At 42.5% G+C, this 22,574-nt stretch overlaps 1 protein-coding gene across 6 annotated transcripts in view; it reads left to right on the top strand.

Moving 5' to 3' along the window:
• The window catches only part of kn (EBF transcription factor knot), a 96,570-nt gene that overhangs the window by 17,778 nt on the left and 56,218 nt on the right, over positions 1-22,574 (top strand). For all 6 annotated transcript variants that reach the window (XR_006260005.1, XR_006260007.1, XR_006260006.1 and 3 more), the window contains exons 4-6: positions 4,596-4,651; positions 12,564-12,637; positions 13,575-13,643. Coding sequence is in view for 3 of the 6 variants with exons in the window: in XM_043412058.1 (XP_043267993.1) it covers positions 4,596-4,651; positions 12,564-12,637; positions 13,575-13,643 (199 nt within the window). In the remaining 3 variants the exon portion in view is untranslated. The remainder of the gene's footprint in view (positions 1-4,595; positions 4,652-12,563; positions 12,638-13,574; positions 13,644-22,574) is intronic.

The following is a 22,574-nucleotide window of genomic DNA, read 5'->3' on the forward strand; positions in this document are numbered from 1 at the left end:
TTTTTTTGCTTATGATGCCAGAAGCCGATCAATCAATGCAAGATTTTCACCATGTCAGCGACGATCGAAGGCCTCTCCACTTTCTCGCTCTTTTCCCTTGCCTCGTTCTCTTCCTTTCTTCCTCTGCGTGGCTGACGCGAGTGAGGCAGGACCGCCCGAGAGCCATCTATGGACGCTGAAACGTGTTGCAAACATCGCGAACAAGAAACAACTAACTGTCGCAAAGTAAGCGAATACCGGAGAGGCGAGAGCGAGAACCGCGCGCGAGAGATCGCTCCCCAGGATATCGTTCTACTATTATACGAATACCGGATTGAAATCAAAGTCTCGTCATGATTTTCTACCGTTCCATTATTCACGTTAAGGGTGTAAATTGCTTGTGATCGTTCACTGGGCTTCCTTTTTGTTTCCGAGTATACACGCCAGTGTTTGCATGATCGACTGCACCTTTGAGATTCGAGTCTTTTTATCCCGATCGAAGGATAGCAGTGTTTCAAATGCTAGCAATCGTTTTGCCACTGAGATTGCGAGCAGCTGGAAATGCGAGATACGAAAAGGAAATGAAAGATTAATTAATCCTAATAGGCTGACGATCTGTTGGCCAATCTGAAGGATTGTTTTTTTCTAAAAGTATGTCGTACTTATGTCTCGGTAAAATGATATTTAACTAGTTCTCAATTGAAAATATATTCTTGACGGAGCAACTGTTGGGCCTCAGTAATCGAATATTCTTTTTGCTTCTAAAGCGTTCAAACACATCCACGAGGATTGGGCACAGTGTTTATAGTTCTGAGTTCTCGTTAATTTCCCTTTAAAGTGGACTCGCTTGTTGCGACTCAGAAAATCCTTTGGTTGATCTCCATTCGATAGTATGTTCGCTATTCCATATTTTTTCATCTCGTCTTTAATAAAAGTTTCATCCCCAAAATTCTGCGTGGCCGGTGGCACGTTTCATTCGGCACAAGCGAAGGTTTTCCCCGTCTCCTTTGCCCCGTCTTCGCACCGCTCGACTGGTCGCCAAGACAAATTGAGGTGCGAGAAGAGCACACGCTACGTAGTCTCGTTCGGTTGTCGTTCGAGTTGCACACGATGATCGGCAGAAGCAAGCCCCGATTCTCCGCTGTACGTGCACCGCTCACGAATACGGAGGAGCGTTTACAGCGGATACGCACACGGACAGAAAAGAACAAACTCGGGCGCGCGACTCCCCATCAGGTGTCTCGGTGCTCCGCGTCATCGCGTCACCGATCACCCGTCCAGAGCAATAAATCTATAATTAAATAATAAATAAGGAGCGTTCCCCGGGCGCGTTCGTCGAGTGACGAGCAAAGTCTCCTCCCATATCGGGTCCTACCCCTTTTTGTCATCGGATCGACTCACCGTCGTGACTCTCTCGCGGCTATCATCCTCTGCTCCCTTGTCCCTTTTTCGTTGTCTCTCACACCGAGGCAGATTCACCTATTCGACTCCGTGTATAGCAGCGTAGCTATTCCACGCTTGTACACATTTGATTCTCCTGTTGCGAGGGCTTTCAGCGTAGGATCGTCACCACCGGTAATATACCTCGCTTCATATATATCTTCCACGGGACAAAAAAACAAAGCAACAGCAACAAATGCCAGAAGGAGTGACGTAGAAAAAACAGCAGAGATATATAAACTGCTGCTACTCTTCGGCATACTGTGTTGGGTATACGCTTTGAGTAATAAGAGCAATACCAATTATGGGAAACGAGCATCCTCGTCATTATTCGAGAATCGAAGTATAAGCACGCAATCAGCGGATCACCTAGCAGCCCGGCGCTGTACACACGCTCCGTCGTCATCCATCAGTCTCGCCTCTCGTCGTGACTGGTCACTGACCACCCTGCAAGTGAATTTCCTAGTTATGCTAATACTCGAACCCATGAACGATATCACAGAAATGCCATCGATCCAACCAGCACGTGTACCGATCGAAAGAGATTCGTGTTAAGAGAAAATCGATACGCTTTTGAGTTCCACCGGACCGCAGTCTGATCGATCGAGTCTTTTTCTTTTCTTTCTTAGCCACGTCACTTTTTTCCGCTCCCTTTACCTTCAGGTGAGATACAGTTTTTCGTGCATCTTTTTCTTACTCCGACAAAGATCCGATGTGTGTTAACACTTGGTTCAACATTGAAAACTCCGCTCGTAGAGTAAATCATTCCAAAGTCTCGATGCCTCTGCTTTTGTAAGTATTGAGCATTCCGGTAGCTGCAAGGAATGAAACGTTTGGACGTGTCGTCTATATTCTTAATCTTAATATAACTTAATCCAGTATTTAGAATCGGTTGTTTGTACAGATATATTAATAAAACGAATTCTGTACTTAGAGTTCCATCTTTACGTACGATGACGTGGATAAAACACATACATATATATCTCACGGTTTAGTTATCTCGCGGTACACGGCTAGCCGTATGTGAGACCTCGGAGCCATGCGAGTAAGTTACTTCCGGTAAGCCACGACGCTTTCTCGAGGTAATTTGTGAGCTAGTTTTGGCCCGAAGTATCGTAATCCACGGTAACGTTATGTGATCCTTGTATGCTTATAGATATATATATTCAAAGATAAAGATACATAAATACATATATAAATATATCTATGCTAGGGGAGAAGACTAGCAGCTAGTCTGCCTCAGTTGCCGCAGCAGCAGCAGCAGCCTCTGCAGTCTTATATCGGGATTACTTGGCTTATGCTGGACACACGACTGGATACAACCAAAAGGAACGAGTAGGGTTTTCCTCTCGTTGTGGCACTCTCCGATGCTCCCTTACACAGTCTTTATAGATTCGAAACTTACCGGCATAGACTATTCCAGGCTGAATCTCTCGGGCTCTCTTTTCTTCGACCCAAAAAATGTCATAAAAAAGGTTTTTTGATTTTTTTTTGTTCAAACGTAGTGTAGATACGTGATATCCGGAGTCTGATCACATGATACAATCGCTCGATTTGATGATGAGATAAACAGTAAAAATTTCAATGAGGATGACTTTTCTGAAAATTTGTTTTTCAATTAAATACACGGGGAGAATTAAATTTGAAAAATTACCGTCCAGTAACGATAGTGTGGTGACGAGCTACGAAAGGGAAAACTGGTTTGGACACTAATTTTTAAAATCTTTTTCAAATGAGCCCAAAACGATCAATGGGAATATTATGGGAATTGAAGAAATTGAATTTTGCTAATAAAAAAAATAATATTCATTGTTCGCAGTAGAAAGTTTTAGCGGAATATTTAGTAAATTTTGAAATCACGGTGAATTTTACCGCGCTGCACTATAGAAATTTCCGTACGAATGTTTACGTTAGGATGCGGCTACATTGGGGACAAGGATGTATCTTGTCGCTATTCCGACCTATTTCCCCACAGTTTTTATATGTTCAGTCCTTTGTTGAAGTGTGTAAATCAGCGTTTCAGTGTGCTACGAAATTCGGAAACGAGTGACCGATACCTACGTTAGGGGAAAGAAATTTGAAAAATAAATATTGAAAATTTTACAGTGCGTTACTGGAGTAAATATTTTTTCTTAACTTGTCCCCGGAGTCAAATATATCCGGTAAATATTACAGTGAATTTCACGCCAAAAATAACCGTTCAATTCTCTCCGTGTACGCAGTTTACAAGTTAAACAATGAGCTTAAAAAATAGCAGTAGAAAAGTCTTCCACGAGTGAGCTCTTGCTATCTTTATACCTTGGTGGAGCATCGTTAAGAACAAAGTATCATATTCCATAAGGTAGAAACTATCAACTTAGTTGCTATCTGAAAACACCGAACATAAAAGTTGGCATTATTATGAAAAAAGGGTGTCATGCTGTCATTTTTGGCTCCTTCTCAAAGGCTCCTGAGTATGTAGATCGTAAGAGATCCTTTCTCAAAATAAATAGGTTGACGCTACACGCGGAAAGCTCAAGTATCATGCGAGAGGAGGAAAAAAACTGTAAAGCGCGGCCATAAACCGTACGCGCTTGGCAGCTCATGCACTAAGAAATGAGATAAAACTGTGAAGAGGAGTATATGGCATGATGCTTTTGCTGTTATTTTGCCATGTAGCCAGGGGGTCATGGATCGAGGAAGGGGGTCGAGCCCGTTTTTCTCCCACGGGAATTTTCGGCCAAGTTAAAGGCACACCGAGACAGGTTGTACCGATACTCACTTACCTGGCTCATCGAGGCCTTCTTACGTACGCGGTGCAATATATACACGTACAAAAGCTACAAGACTGCGTTGAAGAGGCTTCGAGGGCAGAAATACACAGGGGGGAGAGAACAACGGAGATTGTGCATATGTCCCAGGAGGAAAGAGAAGATGCAGGGATCGACAACCGCCGGACAATCTGCACTCCGCGTCCGCTCTTTCCTCCTGCTCGATCGAAAACACTTTTTAATATGCCACTTTTTCACTCCGCCCGTTCCTTTTCCCTCCACGCTTCTTTGCCCTGACTATATTTCACGATTTTTGATGCGCACGGGCCGCTTACAAACTCCGTACAGCGCAATTGATGAAAAAAACGTTAAATACGTCGAATGAGAGTTGGTACAAGACTGAGTCAAGATTATTCTGTTTTTCAGGTCTCAGACAGGAACAGGACATTTTCGTGAGGCTCATCGACTCCTCGACGAAACAGGTGAGCATGTTTTTCATTAATTATTGACGTTTCCGTTATTTTTTACGATGCTTCATAACGGTAAAGACAGTAAACTTGGCAGTAAATATTGTTCTTGATAAAGTTTGTTATTATTCGAACTTCGAGTCGGTGAAATGGAATTCGTCATTGAACATTTGCTTGATCGAATCAATCTGCTGTCCCAAGTCCCAAGTAACTGCGCACAGATAAAACGGAGCAAAAGATCGTTTGCACACGTTATCGCACACGTTACAAGCACTTAATTTTCCGGGGGGTTGCTTTCCAAGAGCCCAAAAAGCCCCTACTTCGCTGACAATGCGCTCCAGTCGTGGCAATGTCCCATCCCGTTATCTGAGCCACGTGGCTCCCGGAGAACCCTCCAACGTTTCCGTACATACACCGCTCCGACTCTCGCCAACCACGTGTTATATGCACCCCTCACACTCCTAGACAAACATGCCTGAAACCCCGGGTCCGACGACCTCGCACGGCACCATCGCTTTTCAGCATTTCATAGATCCTCAGCCATCGATACGAGACACAAACAAAATAGACACGCGTACCCTCCGTTACCAAAAGGAAGATCGTCACCTTCTTTAGCAGCTCGAACTGGCGGATTGAGAAACCTGATAAAAGTTGCTACTACGTTTTCTCGCAGGTTTTGCAAACCGTTTAAGTTATTTCTTCATTGCGGTAGCACGGAAAACTTTATTCCAAGGTCAGCTCAAATTCTCAGTTCGAAAATCTTTGAAGCAGACCTTTGGTTTATCGCCTTTTTCGTCTCATTAATCTGTAAAAAGGCTTTGTCAACCTTGAAATTCTTGTCAGGGATTCTGGATTACTGCACATTCGATTAGTCAGAATTGATGTGTGATTCGAATAAATATTTTTGCTTTTCTGTGTTGTCATAACTACCTTGAGGCAGATCTGTCTGAGATTTTACCAAGTTTTCTAAAAAAATTCAAAAAAAGTACTAAACAAACACAGTGTCGTATTTTTCATAAAAGTTATGGTTTTCGGAAGTATTCCTGAAATTACATGAAGTAAGATTGAGCAAAAAAACCGAAGAAATTTCATGAGCGATGTCGAGGAAAGTAAATTTTTTTTAAATTAATTAATTAAATAGCTCGGATTGCTAGAAAAATTCAATGTTTTTATTACGAGAATGAAGAACCCGGCTGAAAACTCTTGCCGTATATTTGCGTGATCCACACTGATTTGGCGTGTGTGTTGCATTGTGACCGACAAAAGCGAACCTCGACTCTGTGTATAGATATTTGAATAATATAAGAGACACACATACCCAGAAAAAGGGGTGCAGACGAAAGTCTTTGGTCATCATCCTCGTCGTGTACTCGGGTCACAAAGACGTATCTACTTTCTTAAATTATTTTGTGTCTTGTACGCGGTGCTATATATAGGATCCTGAAGACTTGTCCAAGTGCCTATAGGTAAGGGAAAGCGCGGTCGCGCGACGTTTTAGCAGATTAAATCATCTTGCGCGCGAGGCTAGTGGTCGTGAGTTTGATTAAATATATAGGTATTGTGCGAGGCTACTTTACCGTATGCAGGAGGGTTCGTCGCGGCGAAACAGCGAGCGATGTTAGTTTTAGCTGATTAAATTACTAAGCCACTGTGCCCTTGCGCGATCAGAGTCCGGCAGTTTCTCTCTTCGTTCAACGACGCCGCCATTATCGTATTATGCACGGTTAATCGACAATGTTATTTGAAGTACCTTAATCGATTCCTTGTGGTGTGATCGATAAATTTTAAACATGCTTGGACTTGAAAAAGTCTCGTTCGAATAAATATAGCAAAAACTAAAACCCTTCAATTGGCAGACTTTTAGAATCGAAATTGTTTAATCTTGACGAAAAACTATTTTCCTTTTTTTTCTGATAAGAAACATTTTTTTACGACACGTATGACTGCCGACGACACGTATGCTGCTGGCAGAGCACTTCGTCTCTCGAAATCCATACAGTGATTTCCGAAGCCATTCCATCCTATTCTAGCTGTTCCGGTGATAAAGGTACGATCGAACTCGTTGACCAAATCGAAAATGCATTTGAACGTTGAGGGAGCGAGGACGGTGGAGGAAAAAATACAGAATTTATTCAAGTCGCACCGACTGCTTCGGTGGGGTCAGGTCGAAAGGTTGAATCACCCGCGTACATGGCAAGGGCAGGTTATAAATCTGTTATAATTGGCTCGATCGTCGGCTCTCGCAACCTGAATCGAAGCTCTCGCGATCCTCTCTCCATTTTATTCCTTCTTCCACCATTTCCCGAGTCATCCGTTCACTCGCCAATACCCCACCAACCTTTTCTACGTTTCCATTCCTGTAGCTACGTCCATGTACCTGTACATAGATTTCGTGCATGTGTATCTTCACATACCCATGTATACATGCCTATAGATTTGTAAGAACATACATGTCAGTATGGTGGACGTACGAGCGTGTGTATTAACAAGCCGTTGAATTTTCGTGGACGTAGGATAACTGCATGCATTCGTGTGATGCATGGAGGAAGGCAGTTTTTCAGTTTAACGTGCGCATCACTCCGGTGAAAAAAGAAAAATTGAGGAATCATAAAAAACGAAGGAGATAGAAAGGTAGAAATGAGAAACGCGAGAGACTTCCGGTTTCGCCGTTTTATTATATAACAACTACGGTAAATCGCATGTGCGCGGGCCAACGCACCGAATCTTTCGAAAATATAGATAGATAAAAGGCTTGGCATATCCGGCGGGCTATCCTGCTGGCTTTTCTCTGCAGAATTAAAAATGCTAAATGCTAATTAGTTCCGGAGGGCGAACATTTATCTGCCTCGTTCGCGGCTCTAGGAAAATTGTTGCGCCAGTATATATACGAAACGGTACCGCGGGAGCCCCTCGCGGAAAGAGAAAGACGGAGTGCGAAGATCCGCTTGAACCACTCACCGGAGACTTTCATTTACGATATGCTCATTCAGCGTCGTTATTCTAAATGAATGAACAACATGAAATTTCCTCTAATTGTGAAACCTTGTTACAGCCTTTTTTCCCTTTGAGACCGAACACCGCGTGACCAGAGTTATTAAAAGCGCGAGTTTTTTTATGTTTCAGCGTAATACAAGAACAAAGTTGAAGGATTTTAGTTTGAAGTATCTTCGCGAATGTCAAAATTTATCAATTCCACGGTTGAGTAACCTTCCAAATAATCAACAAAAATTACCGCAGTATGAATACGCGCAGGAATGATCGATCATTCGCGAATAAATCGTTCAGCGGTAAGCCTTGCCGCGATTTATATCCCGAAGACACCGATGATTATCAGAGACGATTAAGTTATCGATTGAATTCGTTACAGAAGCATTTTTATGCGGATCCTCATTGTCCGGGTTTTAAAAAACCATGAGAACTCCAAGATCGTCTGCAAGCAGGGTTGTTGTGACGGAGCTCGACGAAAGTAGGATCCTCGGTGAGCGACGGCGAGTCGAATAACCTAGCGATGCATACGTGCACACATGTGCACGAGGAGCGTAGGCGAAGGGCAGGATATGCGTTTCCCTTTGGGGTCCTGTCCCTTAATACTGAAATATGAGTATTTAACCGTGGATCAGGGAAATAATAAGCCCGAGATAGCTTAATCCCCGATAGATAAGAGCAGAGAAGAGAAAAAGAGCCGCCTTATAATGCGCAGGGGAGGGGATGAAAATAGAAGGGCTGGTGCGGTACTGCGACGAGGGGGATGCGAGTCGTGTGTGCGGGCCTATGTTGTTCAGCGGCGTGTATCCACCGCCCTGGTGAAAATATCCCTTGTGTCTGTGTGTCGATGCGAGAAGAACATTCTCCCAGGGGACTTTGAAAATCGATTCGGGATGGAAATCATTACTGGAGATTTGAATGACTATCTTAGAGCTGATCTTCGCTCTTGTCTCTGAAGAAAAGCTTGTTTCCCGGTTGGACTCTCTCACGGATGTGAAAATACTTGTTTCTTCTTTATGTAGCCTTGTGTGTTTATGAAGCAAAGTAGCAGCAGCTCATGCGATAAGACAGATGTAAATACGCATAAATATATGCCCATGAGGATGACGATAACTCAGTTTTATTGCTAAAGACTTTTTTCACTCCTGACCTAACTCGCAGCACGGAACCCTTGGAGTCCCTTTATTCTTTTGCACACACACATACACACACACACATCGAAGGAAGTAGTAAGATCGTTGAAGATAATTGAGACGTGAGATTCGATCGCGTTCCTCTTTCTCGCATACACTCAACATTTTTTACCTCACAGGGATTTAACTGAAAAATCGAGTGTGAGCTGCGGTGAGGGTGTCACTCGAAATGGAATAAATCGCATAACGATAGGCTCGGGGACCGGCGCGAGTCCGGTCTTTATTAGTCCTTCGCAAGTAATTCCCGTGGGAATTGGGAACGAAGGGGGTTTAAGAGTAATATTACCAAAAGTGTATGTGCTCTCCTTGTGGGACTCTGAGAAAACGAAGGAAGGCCCCCGTGGGGCCGGTGCTGACTGGTCGCACCCTCAGGACGCTCTTCTCCCGTATCCCTCCCGCGTGTCCCTGACCTCTGGCATCGTCGTCGTCGTCGTCGACGACGTCATCCTCTACGACAAGGAAACCGCTACAACGTGCGCTTCTCGGGGACCCTTGATGCCGACCCTCGGAGTCCTTGGCATCTCCTCCGAGACCCACAACGACATAACCACCCCGCGATATCCATCGGCGAATGTGTATTATGTAGGAGAGAACGACAGAGAAAGAAAACACTCAAGTGCGACGACGCTCGTTCTATATAACGCTGTGAAATATTCGAGAGTACCGTTCTCTGTTGCCAAGTCTGCTAACATCCGAAGAATCTCTTTTGGGATTTCGGTTCTCGATAGAAATGATTCCTCAGGCTTGCCTGTGAACGTGAGCCTCCTCTCGAGTCTCACAAAAACTTTCGCTGGAGCTCAATCTCTGCTCATTCTGCTATCATTCAACATTCGCACACTCATTCGTCAAGCAAATACTATTTCAGGGCTGCAGTATCCAATGGGAATTCCTAGAAATCATAAAAAATTCAGACGTCTATAAACAAATAACGGACCCGATGGATAATTGCTTCAAATTGTTCCAAAGTGCTAAGAAACGGTGGGTCAACAAAACAGTAGTAATTCGCCGTCGGTGTAGACCCTGCACAAACAATGGTAGCATGCCGCAGCGCTTTGCAGGTGCTACAAAGGTCGTATTGCTTCATCGCACCACTCCTTCGCTTCACTTACATGTTTAACAAGTACCGATTACAAGGCGGCTCTCAACACACCACGGCAGTGATGACACGGATAATAATGTGCATACAGACGAACCATTCCTGGCTTCCTTCATACTCCATTTTTCTTGTCTCGTGTACACGTGGACAGAAACAAAGTTCTGTAATTTGGATCATAAAAACGTCGAGTACACACTGAGAACCTATCCATTAGGTTTGCCACTTCAAAAAAAATGTTCTTTTCGATGTTATCTTTGTTTTAAATACATGGATGTCGAGACCATAATTCGTGATGATGAAAAACCTTCAAATGGGAAGACAGCACATCGTTTACGGTAGCAACTGATTTATCGTAAGGCGAGTTGCTCAATATGCTTAAGAATCAAATTAAATGCGCACTTTCGTTTGATCGAAAATGCCTAAATAAAAAATACGTCAACTTGCAGGATTCTCTGAAATACTGTAATTATTTAATTATTAACGAAATAAATTTTGAAAGTTATAGAAAACTGCTGAAAAACACTCGCTCCTGTAAAGACTCTCTGGAAGCGACTCGCCATACATAAATGTACTCGTCTCAGAGTCGCTACCGCGACTCTAGATTGAATCCAAATTAGTTTATCGGCATTTTTGTCGCCGCACGTATTGAAATAACGGACTCATCCACGTGGAAGAAAAAATTTTCACCCCTTGACTCGGCATCTCACTTTTTTCTTCTCCCTTCTTTTTTCTTGTTTTATACTTTGGTCCCTTCATCAGTTCTTTCCCTTTAACTGCTGTATATTCGGTGTACCCCCAACTTCTCATCCCTCTTTCACGCCTTGATTTACCTACCACCAACGTCTGCTGTATACACTCCGAGAGAAAATATAACCGAGCGAGGCTTCGTTTGTGCTGCAATTCACTTATTTCCAGGCACATAAATATTTCATGCGGTAGTACATTCTCACGGGTAAATCGCGACTGTTGGGCCCCGTGGTGTTTTAAAATCATCCAAAGGTAGCGTACACACTTTGCACCCGCTTTCCGGCCACAGGTTTCATCGCTGCGAGACGTAATCCTACGAGTTTTGGCACGATCCCTGTTTCTTAGTTTTCGCGAGTTTTTTTCGCCATACAATCATCGTATTTCCAATTTTTCATGTTCCGTTCCCCGAAAAACTTTCTATAAATTCCTCTTATTTAAACTCATGCAGTTCACATTACTAATTGTGCGATTATTATTAATTCATCATTTTCAATATAGCTTATCAATGCACAAAGTTCATCGAGTTGAAACGACGCTGGATATTCTACGCGCTTTAATTCATACTTTACTGCACACTAAAAAGCCCAGAGGTCCTATAAAATAAGAAACGAAACATAATTGGTCATTCATCGAAACAGCAATAAACATAAAATTACAAACAGCAAAAGTATCGAATGAGTATGCAATATAAAAATTCGACAAATTTTTATAATTGACGTATGAAAAATAATAGTTAGTAATTATTACGACGGATAACAATTCATAATGATTTCTCGTACGAAGGGTGTAGAAAAACAATGAAACAAAAGTCAATCGAAAGTAAGTGCTCGAGGTTAAGCGCTCTCGACACGTTCGTGTGTACAGAAGCCGCATTTATGGCTTCGTGTCACGCAAGTCGGACGTTAATGTTTCAAAAAATAAAGGAATCCTCAAAACTCACAGGGCTGGTCTTTTTTCTTTTTGTCCTTTCATCCGAGCGTCGATCTTTAACCAGCTTTCCCTCACATGAGTTTTCTTTTCACTCTCCTCGCTGCATCAGATCAAAGCTAAAGTAAAATGTGATCGTTCGTTTTGTCGGAGACGTTGTGTACGGCTATTATTCCCGTGGTAATCCCAGCTACTCTCAACGGGGCTATATGCTTCATACATAAATACATGAATACAAGGAGCGTACGACGTGTTGTCATTAAATAAAAATCAATCGGGAGGTCGTGAAGGAGGCTTAACGGATTTGCTTGCACCGCCCACGGCTTAGCCCTTCGGACTCCGGGATACGTTGTGATCTGTGCGCATCCCTTCTCCCAGTACTTCGCTAAACTATACACGTTCACGGACCAACACTTTCGGCCCGCATACACTCCGTTTCCGACGACCTAAACGAAATTGCGATTTTCCACGTGGGTCTTCTTCGCCGCTCCGCCCATTACTATCCTTCCCAAAATCCCTAAGTTTTTATCTCCCCGATAAATATGCTCAAGCTGTAAAATTCAATGAATAGAAACATGCTCATCAACCGCTCCCTAAGGGAAGCCAACAAATTTACAGATCGTCGTTCCAAAAACACGTTTATCAGAGTTCATGTATACATAAATATTTAAAAATATCTTGTACCAGGTATATTTAATTCCTCACATCAGAATTTTTCACTCCGAAATTCTGCATAAATGGGACACTGTACGCGGAGAAGCGTGTAGCACGTGCCAATAATTATTGTCTCTTCTGTTGAAAGTTGAATCAGCCAAATACTTTTCCTTCCCAGACTATCAATCATTGAGAAAATGGATTTCCTTGGTATTTTGCATACTCAAATTTGATTGTTGTATAGTGATTGAACTAAAAATTCGTTTCATATGTTGGAACGTCGATTGGCAGCGTGTAAAAAAAAATCTGTTTCGTGTGTTTACAGGCGATAATGTACGAGGGGCAGGATAAGAACCCGGAAATGTGCCGTGTCCTATTGACCCACGAGGTTATGTGCAGGTGAGTCAAAAGTCGTCCCATGAGGTTCTTGGTTTTGATAAACTTGAATCAGACTGCGGCAAAGTGTAGAAAGGGCTTTTTCGTTGTAGATTGCGTAGCATGGTGAACGCGTGCCTATGCGTAGATTCATACTTCATCACACGTCGTTCCACCCTTTGCGGTAGTAAACCATAAACGTAACGAGGCATACCAGGGGCGGTGTATATATAGAGTCGCGACTATACGTACTCTCGTGTTTCATACGAGGAGGGGTGCTTCGCAGTAACAGCTATATAGCTGACTCACTGGCCCATGGGACTTCCAACTACCCTCTCCAAAAATCCCCAAGGGCAATCGTGCACTCACATGGGGTGGCAATAGACTTTTTTTTTAGCGACTCGAAACTTCTGACGTTTTCTTCCATAACCCCCAAATGCATCAAGTTCATACACATTCGTCTCATCTTTCTCCTCCTTTTTACTTCGCCATGGATTTCATAAATAAACTATTATTGGAACGAGTCGTATTATTTTCAGTACGCACTTAAATTTAATCATTTATGCATTAATAGAATGATGACGTGCATCGACTTACCGTTTGTTTCATAAATTTTTTATGTAAACATTGTTGACAGTTTTACAATCAACCCTTATTTCGTTTGAATTTATTTATTAATATTTTATTGTTTGCTTCTGCATTTGTTCTCGTTGTACAATAAAGTTTATAAATCACAATTTCGTTACGAGTGTTCTTCGTCATAAAAAAAAGAATTCTTAATATGCGCGGTTAACTATTTCGAGTATGGGAACGAAAAATGAACAATTTCAAAAATCAGTTCACAAATTCGTACTGAAAAATTACCCGGAACTTGAAAAATTTAATTTATATCGACATCCATTGATTTTTCTATTAATCTTCACTCAGCATACCAAACGTACATGGATATTGATATTTTCAGTCGTTGCTGTGATAAAAAAAGTTGCGGAAATCGGAACGAGACGCCCAGTGATCCGGTTATCATCGATCGGTGAGTTTCTTCAAGAATCAGTTCCAATTAATCACTATTCTCCACAATCCTTTACAATAAATTGCAACATAGGAGTTGCGCTTCTTATGCAAACTGGCACGGAAATGTTCAGGGACTGTATATTAAGTTTTCAGTGGGGGTCTGGAAGAATGTCTAGTAGGGTGATGTTCCGAGGGAGTGAAAGGGTCGACTGAGTCTGTAGGTTTATGGAATATACGTAAATATAAATGTATTTATGTCGCGCACTCATCGCAAACAAAGTCCACGCCGAGGGCCGGTTCTTCCTCGCGAAAATACACAACGGTTCTCTCGCTCCGGTACAGCATTTTCCTTTCGTTCTCTGTACGACTGCTCTCGTCTAACGTAAAACGAATGATACACATATACGTCCACGACACACAATTCACCTGGACTTCCACATTCATGTTCATCCGAAATGTGTGTTGTGTGTATGGACGTATGTGAGAGCGTACCTACGTGTATACACTGTGGAGAGTGAGCCTGATATCTGAATAGGCTATAGAGAATCCTGAGATAGGAGAAACGGTACGAAGGAAGAGCGTTCCCCGCGGGACGACCCGGCCGAGATAGTCTTCAGGAGGACATCTTGTGGGCAGAGATGCTCAACCTCGTTTGATTCGATTCAAAAACGTCAGGTGCATGCATCTCGCGCCAGTGTATAACGAGAAAACAAGTACCAGCGAATGACGCATTCGAACTCTCAATTTATCAAAAAGTATTTTTTTCAATTTTGTCCAATCGTTCGATGGCTTCTAGCTACTGAAGGGAGAGAAATATATTGAGAAACGATTTACATTTTTCCTAGAATTTTGTGAGGTAAATTATTTTCGAGCAAAATTATAGTGTAAATCATTGATACTTTGGAAAAAAGATTGTATTCCATCACAGTGGAACTTGAAGAATATCAATTAAAAAAAAACGTCTTCTTTCCAAGTCCTCTCACTTACGAACGCTTGACGCGGATGAGGAAAAAGATTCAAAGTCCGTACTCAAGAATCGGTCGTGCAATGTGTTGCAGTAAATCTTGTCGTTCTCCTTCGACTCATTACTTTTGTTGGTAGCACTGAAAGGTCAATGATACGACAAAAAAGTTGCGGGGAATGCACGTAGGTACTCATTAGCTCGGACGCGTCGAAACCTTCGGCAGCAATCACGCGCAAGCATCCGATACGCGCACGTCCCCTCGTACACCCCCCCGATCATCCCGCACGATAGAAAAATTAATCACTAAATGAGAGTGACCACGAGAAAGAACGACGAGGAAGGGAGCGATGGGAAAAGGAAAGATAAAGAATTACATTGAAAAAGTTAGAGGGAGAGGGGAGGATGACACGCACCTAAGTGTACGTAACTTCGGGGGTGTAGCCATGGCAGAACGGACGTGGTACGAAGGTGGATCGAGACACTTTGTCACGTTGGATTGTAATGTGACTGCGCGATGCGTGCCCTCGCATTGCAGACGTCATAGGAATAAAATTATGCAAGACGTTCGATGCCAGCATAGCTAACAATCTGAACCGCAATTTCTAAACGAAGAAGGACTTTGATCCAAAGAATATTCGAAACAAATTTACACCTTTCATAGACAAACCCAAACAGACTTTCGAACTTTGAAGTAACAGCAACAGTCGTGCGACCTGCTGAGGGTTGAGCGAAAAATTTACATTCGTACTTTGAATTAACGAAATTCTTTGGTTTACGGACTTTCACGAGTGCACGTGACCAAACGATATCGATTGAATGAACTCACGAGAATTCGTGCCGGCAGATCCACGTCGAACTACCAAAGAATAAAATGTCTGAATCCCAGAACCCATAATTATACGAATCCACAACGAAGTTCAATAAAATTAGTATCCCTCGGCTACGAATAGGACGCAAATTGATTTCCTCCACCGAACAAGATTGCAGTAAAAATAAGTCATTCCTCCATGACAATAGATTTCTTTCATGTAACGTTTCAATTATTCTTCAATCGGCGTGGATGAGTTTAGCATGGAATACTCCATATTTAAGTACACATATACGTAAAGTTGAGGGTTTGAGGTGGGCGAATCACACGAGGGCGCGGGGGGAAACAGGAGGTTGTTCGGTCGCGTGTCACGTCGAGCAATCCCCTCTGGCTTCATTTCGTAGACACGCTTCCTGTGCCGAGGTCGATCACGGTATTGCTATCCCGCCTATTGCTTATCGCGAAAGCTCCCGTACCTCCCGATCATGCTCTTCTCTGCTGTTTACCCTCGCACTTTATGCGGCATATAATACTGCGCTACTCTGTATGGTATCTTGCAACGTATGCAGCTTTATATAACTATAAACATAGAGACTTTTATGTCCCCTGGACCTACGCGCTGCTCCCACGCGACAAGCTTCATCTTATTGGCTGTTATTGGTTTTTATATATAGACCATCGCCATCGCTACATTTATATATATATATCTATATTTGTATGTATTCGAAAGACGTACGTGTGAGTGAGAGTATATCTGTCGTGACGACACACACACACAGACGTACAGCTTTCGCCTTCCATGCTTTCATATCCTCGCTTTTCCCCTCGCAATCGTTTGTCCCTACTCTTCTAGCCAGACGAGAGAAATATCGTCGGGAAGCTAATAGATTTTCGGTCTCCGCCGCTAAACCACAATAGAGAAACGTGGACTCTTTTAACCCGGTGGGAGAGAAGAGGGAGGAGGGGGGAAGGGGGGGGGGGAGGGAGGAGGGTATCAATGCCACTTTTTGATTGAGGCGGTCCACGTCGATTGTGACATGCTCATTCGACTGTGCCGGAAAGTACAACGTCAATCCGAGGAGAATGCGTCGGCCACCTGAGGTAAAAAGAGATGAGAAAAAAATCATATCGGGGGACGAGGAGCGACTGACTGGAGAGAAACAAAAGAGAACTCGCGTTTCTCTTCGCTCGCTGTGATCGTGCCATTTTTTTTCCCTCAAGCTTCTCCCTCTGATCAAACTCCATATGGAAATATGAACAAGTGTGGGACTCAATGCTCCGTTCGATCTCAGTGTGCGCAGTGTCTGTCGCATGAGGTTGTTCTTATCCGCATCGTCGTTGCCACACTTAGCTCGTAGTCACTCTGCCAACGGATTTTATTCGACGATGCTTGTTTTCGAGATTTTCTACTCATTTTACGAACAACAAAGTCTGCTCGACCTGCTTCTGCTTGAGTTTTCAATAGAGTATACTCGGGTCAGCAAATTTAAGCATACAGTTCCGATCCACTGGATATTTGGCTCAAACATTTTTGCATTTCATTTTTCAATATCCGAGGCAGTACTCGCATTTTCCATGGAAAAGTTGCACGCTTTTTTCTCAGTAAATCTACACCGGATATCAAAGTCAAGAGTTAAAGCCACCGATTCGAGAAAAAAAAACTTTTTCCCGGCAAGAATACCGATGAAAATAGAAAAGGGGAAAAAGAATTCGGACAAGCATTGGACGTGACGAAGCCGGAATGACCGAGCCAATAAAGGTAGAATGGTCGATCCGCCACCGTGATTGGTTAACTTTGTTTCGTCCTGCATCGATCAAGCCCTTAATTTCAGCATCGATCATAGTCTCTGCACCGCTTCTACCTTCCCCTTCGATGGAATGCCACCATAACCCCCAGCCATCGCCTATATATCGAACCGTTTCTGCTTTCCATCCCTGTTTCTCTCTGTCTCGATATTCCACCATCACGAAATTCTTGTTCCGCATCGTACATGATAGTCCTGAAGTGAACAGTATCCTCGAACTTCCGTTACTGCGACTACTCGTTTTATCCTGAATTATCTTCATTTACATGAAAAAAAACTTCACTCGTAACATTTAAAGAGTTTTAATACTTTTAACTGTATGAATTCGAAGAAGCAATTTCGCAGTACTTTCCAGTATCGTGACAGAATAAACACATGGTCAGAGAGTAGAATATTTTCCAAGCGTGGCATAAGAATCACGCGTTCGAACGACGCAAAAGTATCGCATTTCATCATTTTTTCATACCACCAGGGAATTCAATGTACTTGGTAACACTTTTATTTTTCATGTCCATTCAGGACAGAGCATTCTTTTAATCAGTATTACAGTAATTGAAAAAAACGAGTTATGTCCAAATACCAGTTTTTTTCCTTCAGGATTTCATTTCAATTGTTCACAGTTTATAGTGGATTATATTTTCTCTCGAGTTTTACATTGAAACAATTATAGAACTCTTGCAAACGTCTTTTTTTTTAAATGAATGACACTCGTCCACACATCTGAATTCATCAATGACATTACACCTGTTTTTGCCATCCGAAATATTTTCGTTTCAGAATTGCATGAGTGAATTCGCACCCCAGCAACAATCAATCGTCAAATCAATTGATTGTAAATGCAGCTGGTATGCTCGTTGTCGTCAACATACCGACAGGCTCGTCCCGTTATGACTGACGTCACAATGAGGCCTGGATTGTCAATCAGTCGCGCTTGTGGCGTTAATTAATGCAAATTTTGGGGGCGGAGGGAGGGGGGGGGGGGCATATATTCTGTGTTCCCTGGGCTATACCCTGGCGCCATTCTCGTTCGATCGTTGTTCGATTCAATGCTGTTTCATAACTGTGCTGCATGTGCGAATTTACGCGATGCCGCGGATCGTTGGGGTGAAATTCTTGTGGAAAAAAAATCATGTGAACAGCGACTGCAATCGTCTAGTCTCGAGAGAATTCTAGGGAGTAATGATTTTCGAATAACAAAGAAAAACATTTTACGTTGCACATTTGATGATATCTCTGCACGGAATAAAGCGAATACAGTGAATCTTTACTTTAGTGAACGAAGTAATGTAATAGAAATATTTGAGAAGCTCTTCCATTCTGTAAACTCCGTTAGTTGAAACGTCGCCTCTTCATAAATAAATTCCACATAAATTTTATTCGTAAAATGTGATTAATCGACAACAGGGCGTTCCTTTTTGTTCAATGATTATGAAAACTGATGGAAAAAGCAGGGAACGAAAAGATCATGTCTCAGGTTGAGTAATTGCAATAATGTATAGTGCAGTAATTAGGGATATACTCAGGACGATGTCATATCGCTGAATAACAAGTGATGATAACGTTGAAAGCATAGTAGACCGTGGCCTTGTGGTCACGCAGACTAATCAAGGAAAAGTGTGGTCAGTAATAAGCGCGAAGCAGCATATATCTGCATATGTACAGACTTCTACTCTCTATACGGGGCATTCAAAATCAACTTGTAAAACTTTCGTTTTGCTAAATAGTTGTCAAATTTTAATCTAAATTTTTCGTAAAGACTCGAACTACTGCTGCCACTTTTTCAAGTGGAGTACCACAGAGTAGAATATCAAAGTAGAAAAAAGTGAACGCGTTCGAAAAAACAGAGTAACTTGGGGCTCCCTGTACACATTATTGTACCGAACGTGTGTTTGTAATAACGTTACTTCGCGTAACGACACGCATTCTTATTACAGAACTATTATATTCAAGTCCCTATTATATCGGGGCTCGCCCTCTTCGTTTTCGATGAAAATCGTCGACACGATAGGCCAATTTAGGGGCGATGTAATGAGGAGTTCGGAAGAGCTCAATTGCGCCGGATGACACAGATCGATGACGAATGTTTCGTTTCTGTAATCGCCTAAAAAATCGAGAACCTCATTTCGTTTGGAATAAACGATTCTCCGGAGCTTCGTACTCAAGTTTTCGGCAACCAAACTGGAATTCGAAATAAATCAGGGTTGAAATCATCCAGCGAAAGTGCGAAGAAAAATTGGCACGAATTTGTGTTTTGCTCTCAGTAGCAGGTTTTTCGGTGCACTTTTACGCTCCATGTGTTATTAACGAATCATTATAATTTTATTGTTTTTTTTTTTTTTTTTTTTTTTCGATACATTTAGTCAGATTATTCTTGGATGTAGAGCACAGCATTTTAAGAACTCCGAATACATAGATTCGGGCTACGAGGGCAATGTATTTATCGAGGAAAATTCTATTCAATTGTAAAATAAAATTTCATTGTGTTCGAGAAACAAAGTTTTTTTTTATTCAGTGTGTATTTCGAAACAGGCATTATCGAGCTTTTTCCAGAGAAACTTATTGCCCCAGTGCCCGTTTGCAGTATTTTCTGACGCGTCTATTAGGCAAATCAAAACACACTCTTGCCACCCCTTAAACCCCTCTCGTGGTGTTCTCTCGTAGGAAACATATGGGACCCTCTCGGTGGGGTGTCACACCCTTCTTCCTTGACGTACCCCAAAAATAAATGGACCCGATCTCTCCTGCAGGCCAGTATACACAAACTACCAGTTATGGCCCCCTCTTTTTCGGCTGCTGGTGTTTGTGTAAGAGGGTAAAGCTCTGGGCACGGGCATGAGCGAGAAAGAAAAAAGTAATCTTTACATTGAGTATGAAAACGAAAAGAAAAACGAGAGAGAGAGAGAGCGAGGGAGAATGAGAGGCCTCTGACAGCGGATCGCTGAAGCGGGAAATCGAAGGATAAATAGCCCAGTGTTTGCGTTACTAATTATTTTCGGTTTTGGTAATCTTGAATTTGGGTCGGTATAGAGCACGATTATACAGAGAGTTTCAGCATTATACTTTCGACTGCGCGGTTCAATCGAATATTATAAAAGAAATAAAATTCGTATGATTTCAATCGCAAAACTGAGAATCCTCCGCGATGATGTCTATATTTATGTAGCGTCAATATATCACGGACAAATTTACGAACCAATTGACGTCTTGGTCGACTTAGCCGATTATATAATTCCGTATTTCTTGCGATTGACGAATGCCATCGCAAGAGAAAAGCGAAGGATGACGAACGCGAGCGAGTATTCCTTCCTCGTTATTTCTTGCTTGTCTGTGCTTTTGATGGGTCCGAGTGATTCGCGGTCGTATAATTTATCACGTTATACTACACATACTATATATACGAATGCAGGCCTGCTTTCTTCACTGATCTGTACATTAGTACATATACATAACTGACCGTTCGTGTCCCAGGGTTCCGCGAGCTCTGCTGATCTTTTTTCATCTCTTTTTTATGTGATCGCTCGATAAAATTTAGAAATTCTGAAGAGTTCCGGTGAGTCCATTAAGAGGCGGAGCTGAGGCTTCGTACTATTCGGGATCGAGAAATCCCGGGGATCTCCTCGTAAATTCTTCCAATTAGTCGAACGACCAAAAAATTGGTTCGCTGATTATTCGTTCGCCAAAGAAATACATTGAAATCCAAGTACATCGGTTACTTAGTGTTTATGTGCTCATGTTGTTGTGTATTCGTAAACATAATGTTTGAGATATATGTGAGAGCGAAGGAGATTAAAATTGTGGTCTCACCCCCGAAACTACAATCTTAAATCGTTCGGGAATACATGCCCATTGGAATTGGATTTTATCGGATGTCTGGATCAGTCCAATATCGCTAATGGAAAAGTTATGTTAACGGAATAGGACAAAGTTAGTGAGGGAGAAAAAGAGGGAATGGGAGGGCGATGCTGACGGAGAGAATCGATAAGAAATCCGTGTTATGCCCATTGAGGCATCGATGACAAGTAGCTGGAGATTTTCAGTAAAGTGTCAGTTCTAGAAATATATTTAAAAACCATGAAAATCATTTTCAGGCTTACCCTCACTCGGCACTCTCGAGCCTTGGATACGAAGCTGATTCGCGTGTATAAAAAACTGCGTTAACTTTTCGGACTTTCTTGAAGTCCTCGCAGGGTGTGTTTCCGCTTTGAATCAATTCATCGTTTTCCCCTATTAAATTCAATATTAGTCCTGATACATCGAAGCTTCCACGAGAAATGACAAATATACTTTTAGTGCGTTCTTCTCGGCTGCACCTAACGTGCCCAGATTTCATGCTAGCCAAACGGTATTTCTGGGTGTTTCTCTAGGGACGAGGTAGACTTGGAATTTTTTATTTCACCTGTCCGTTGAATATGTGAAGCTTAATGGTAGAATGGAGGAGAATGAGAGAGAATCGTCGTCAGTGGTTCACACTTTTCTCGCGTCCTTCGCAAAGTCTCGCCATCTAACGCGACTTCCGGTAGTCTGCTTGAGCATCTTTAGCAGATTCCCAAAGACACCCGAGAGAGTCTCTTAGAAGCGGCATGAGAATCTTAGCGGTACTCCAAGCCCGGGAGAAGCAGCTCGGCTCTTGCCTCCCATCCGCGATTTCCTTACGGTTATTTCCCACCGAGAATTACCCCGCGATACGAGTATCCTTATTTTCAAAGAATATCTTAACAGCCACAGGAGAGTCGCGGAACTTTTATTTTGCAGTATATACTCGCCTAATATACATAGCCAATGCACAGACGAGGAAACGCCTACACACGTATACACGGCTAAATCAGTGAAATCTCTGGCAAGCCTTAGCCATTGTAGAAAGAAGGGGTAAAAGAAGAGAGTCGGTATGAGGAACTTTTTTGATCTCGTCTTTTTTCTCCTTCTTTTTTTATCGTTTTCCCTTCTATATATCTCCGATCCAAGAGCAGCTTGCTCATCTCTCTTTCCATTCCTCAGTCCGCGCCTTCTTCTGCGCACTTTCCTCTGTAGCCAGCACAAAAAGAACCCAATAGGGAGAACCGATCAGCTTAATGCATATTGATGCGCTCCTAGCTAAGTGAGTGAAAAATCGCCATCGATCTACCGACCCCTCGCCTCCTACTTATATGAGATAGAAGGCCCGACATCCGGATTCTCTGCTGTCTACTCTCGCAGGCTTTTCAGAGGGCCTCTCCGAAAATATATTTTCCCTGAAGCAGCATTCACCAATTTTATGAGAACCTATTACAGGAAGTAAATTATCTGACGTAGCATTGATTGGAGGTCGATAATTTCACGGTGAATTTCCCTGGCTCATCATCAATTGTGAATCAGGCGTTTTTTTTTACATATTTT

The sequence above is a fragment of the Venturia canescens genome, chromosome 2 (genome assembly GCF_019457755.1).
Source record: "Venturia canescens isolate UGA chromosome 2, ASM1945775v1, whole genome shotgun sequence".
NCBI classification, from domain to species: Eukaryota; Metazoa; Arthropoda; class Insecta; order Hymenoptera; family Ichneumonidae; genus Venturia; species Venturia canescens.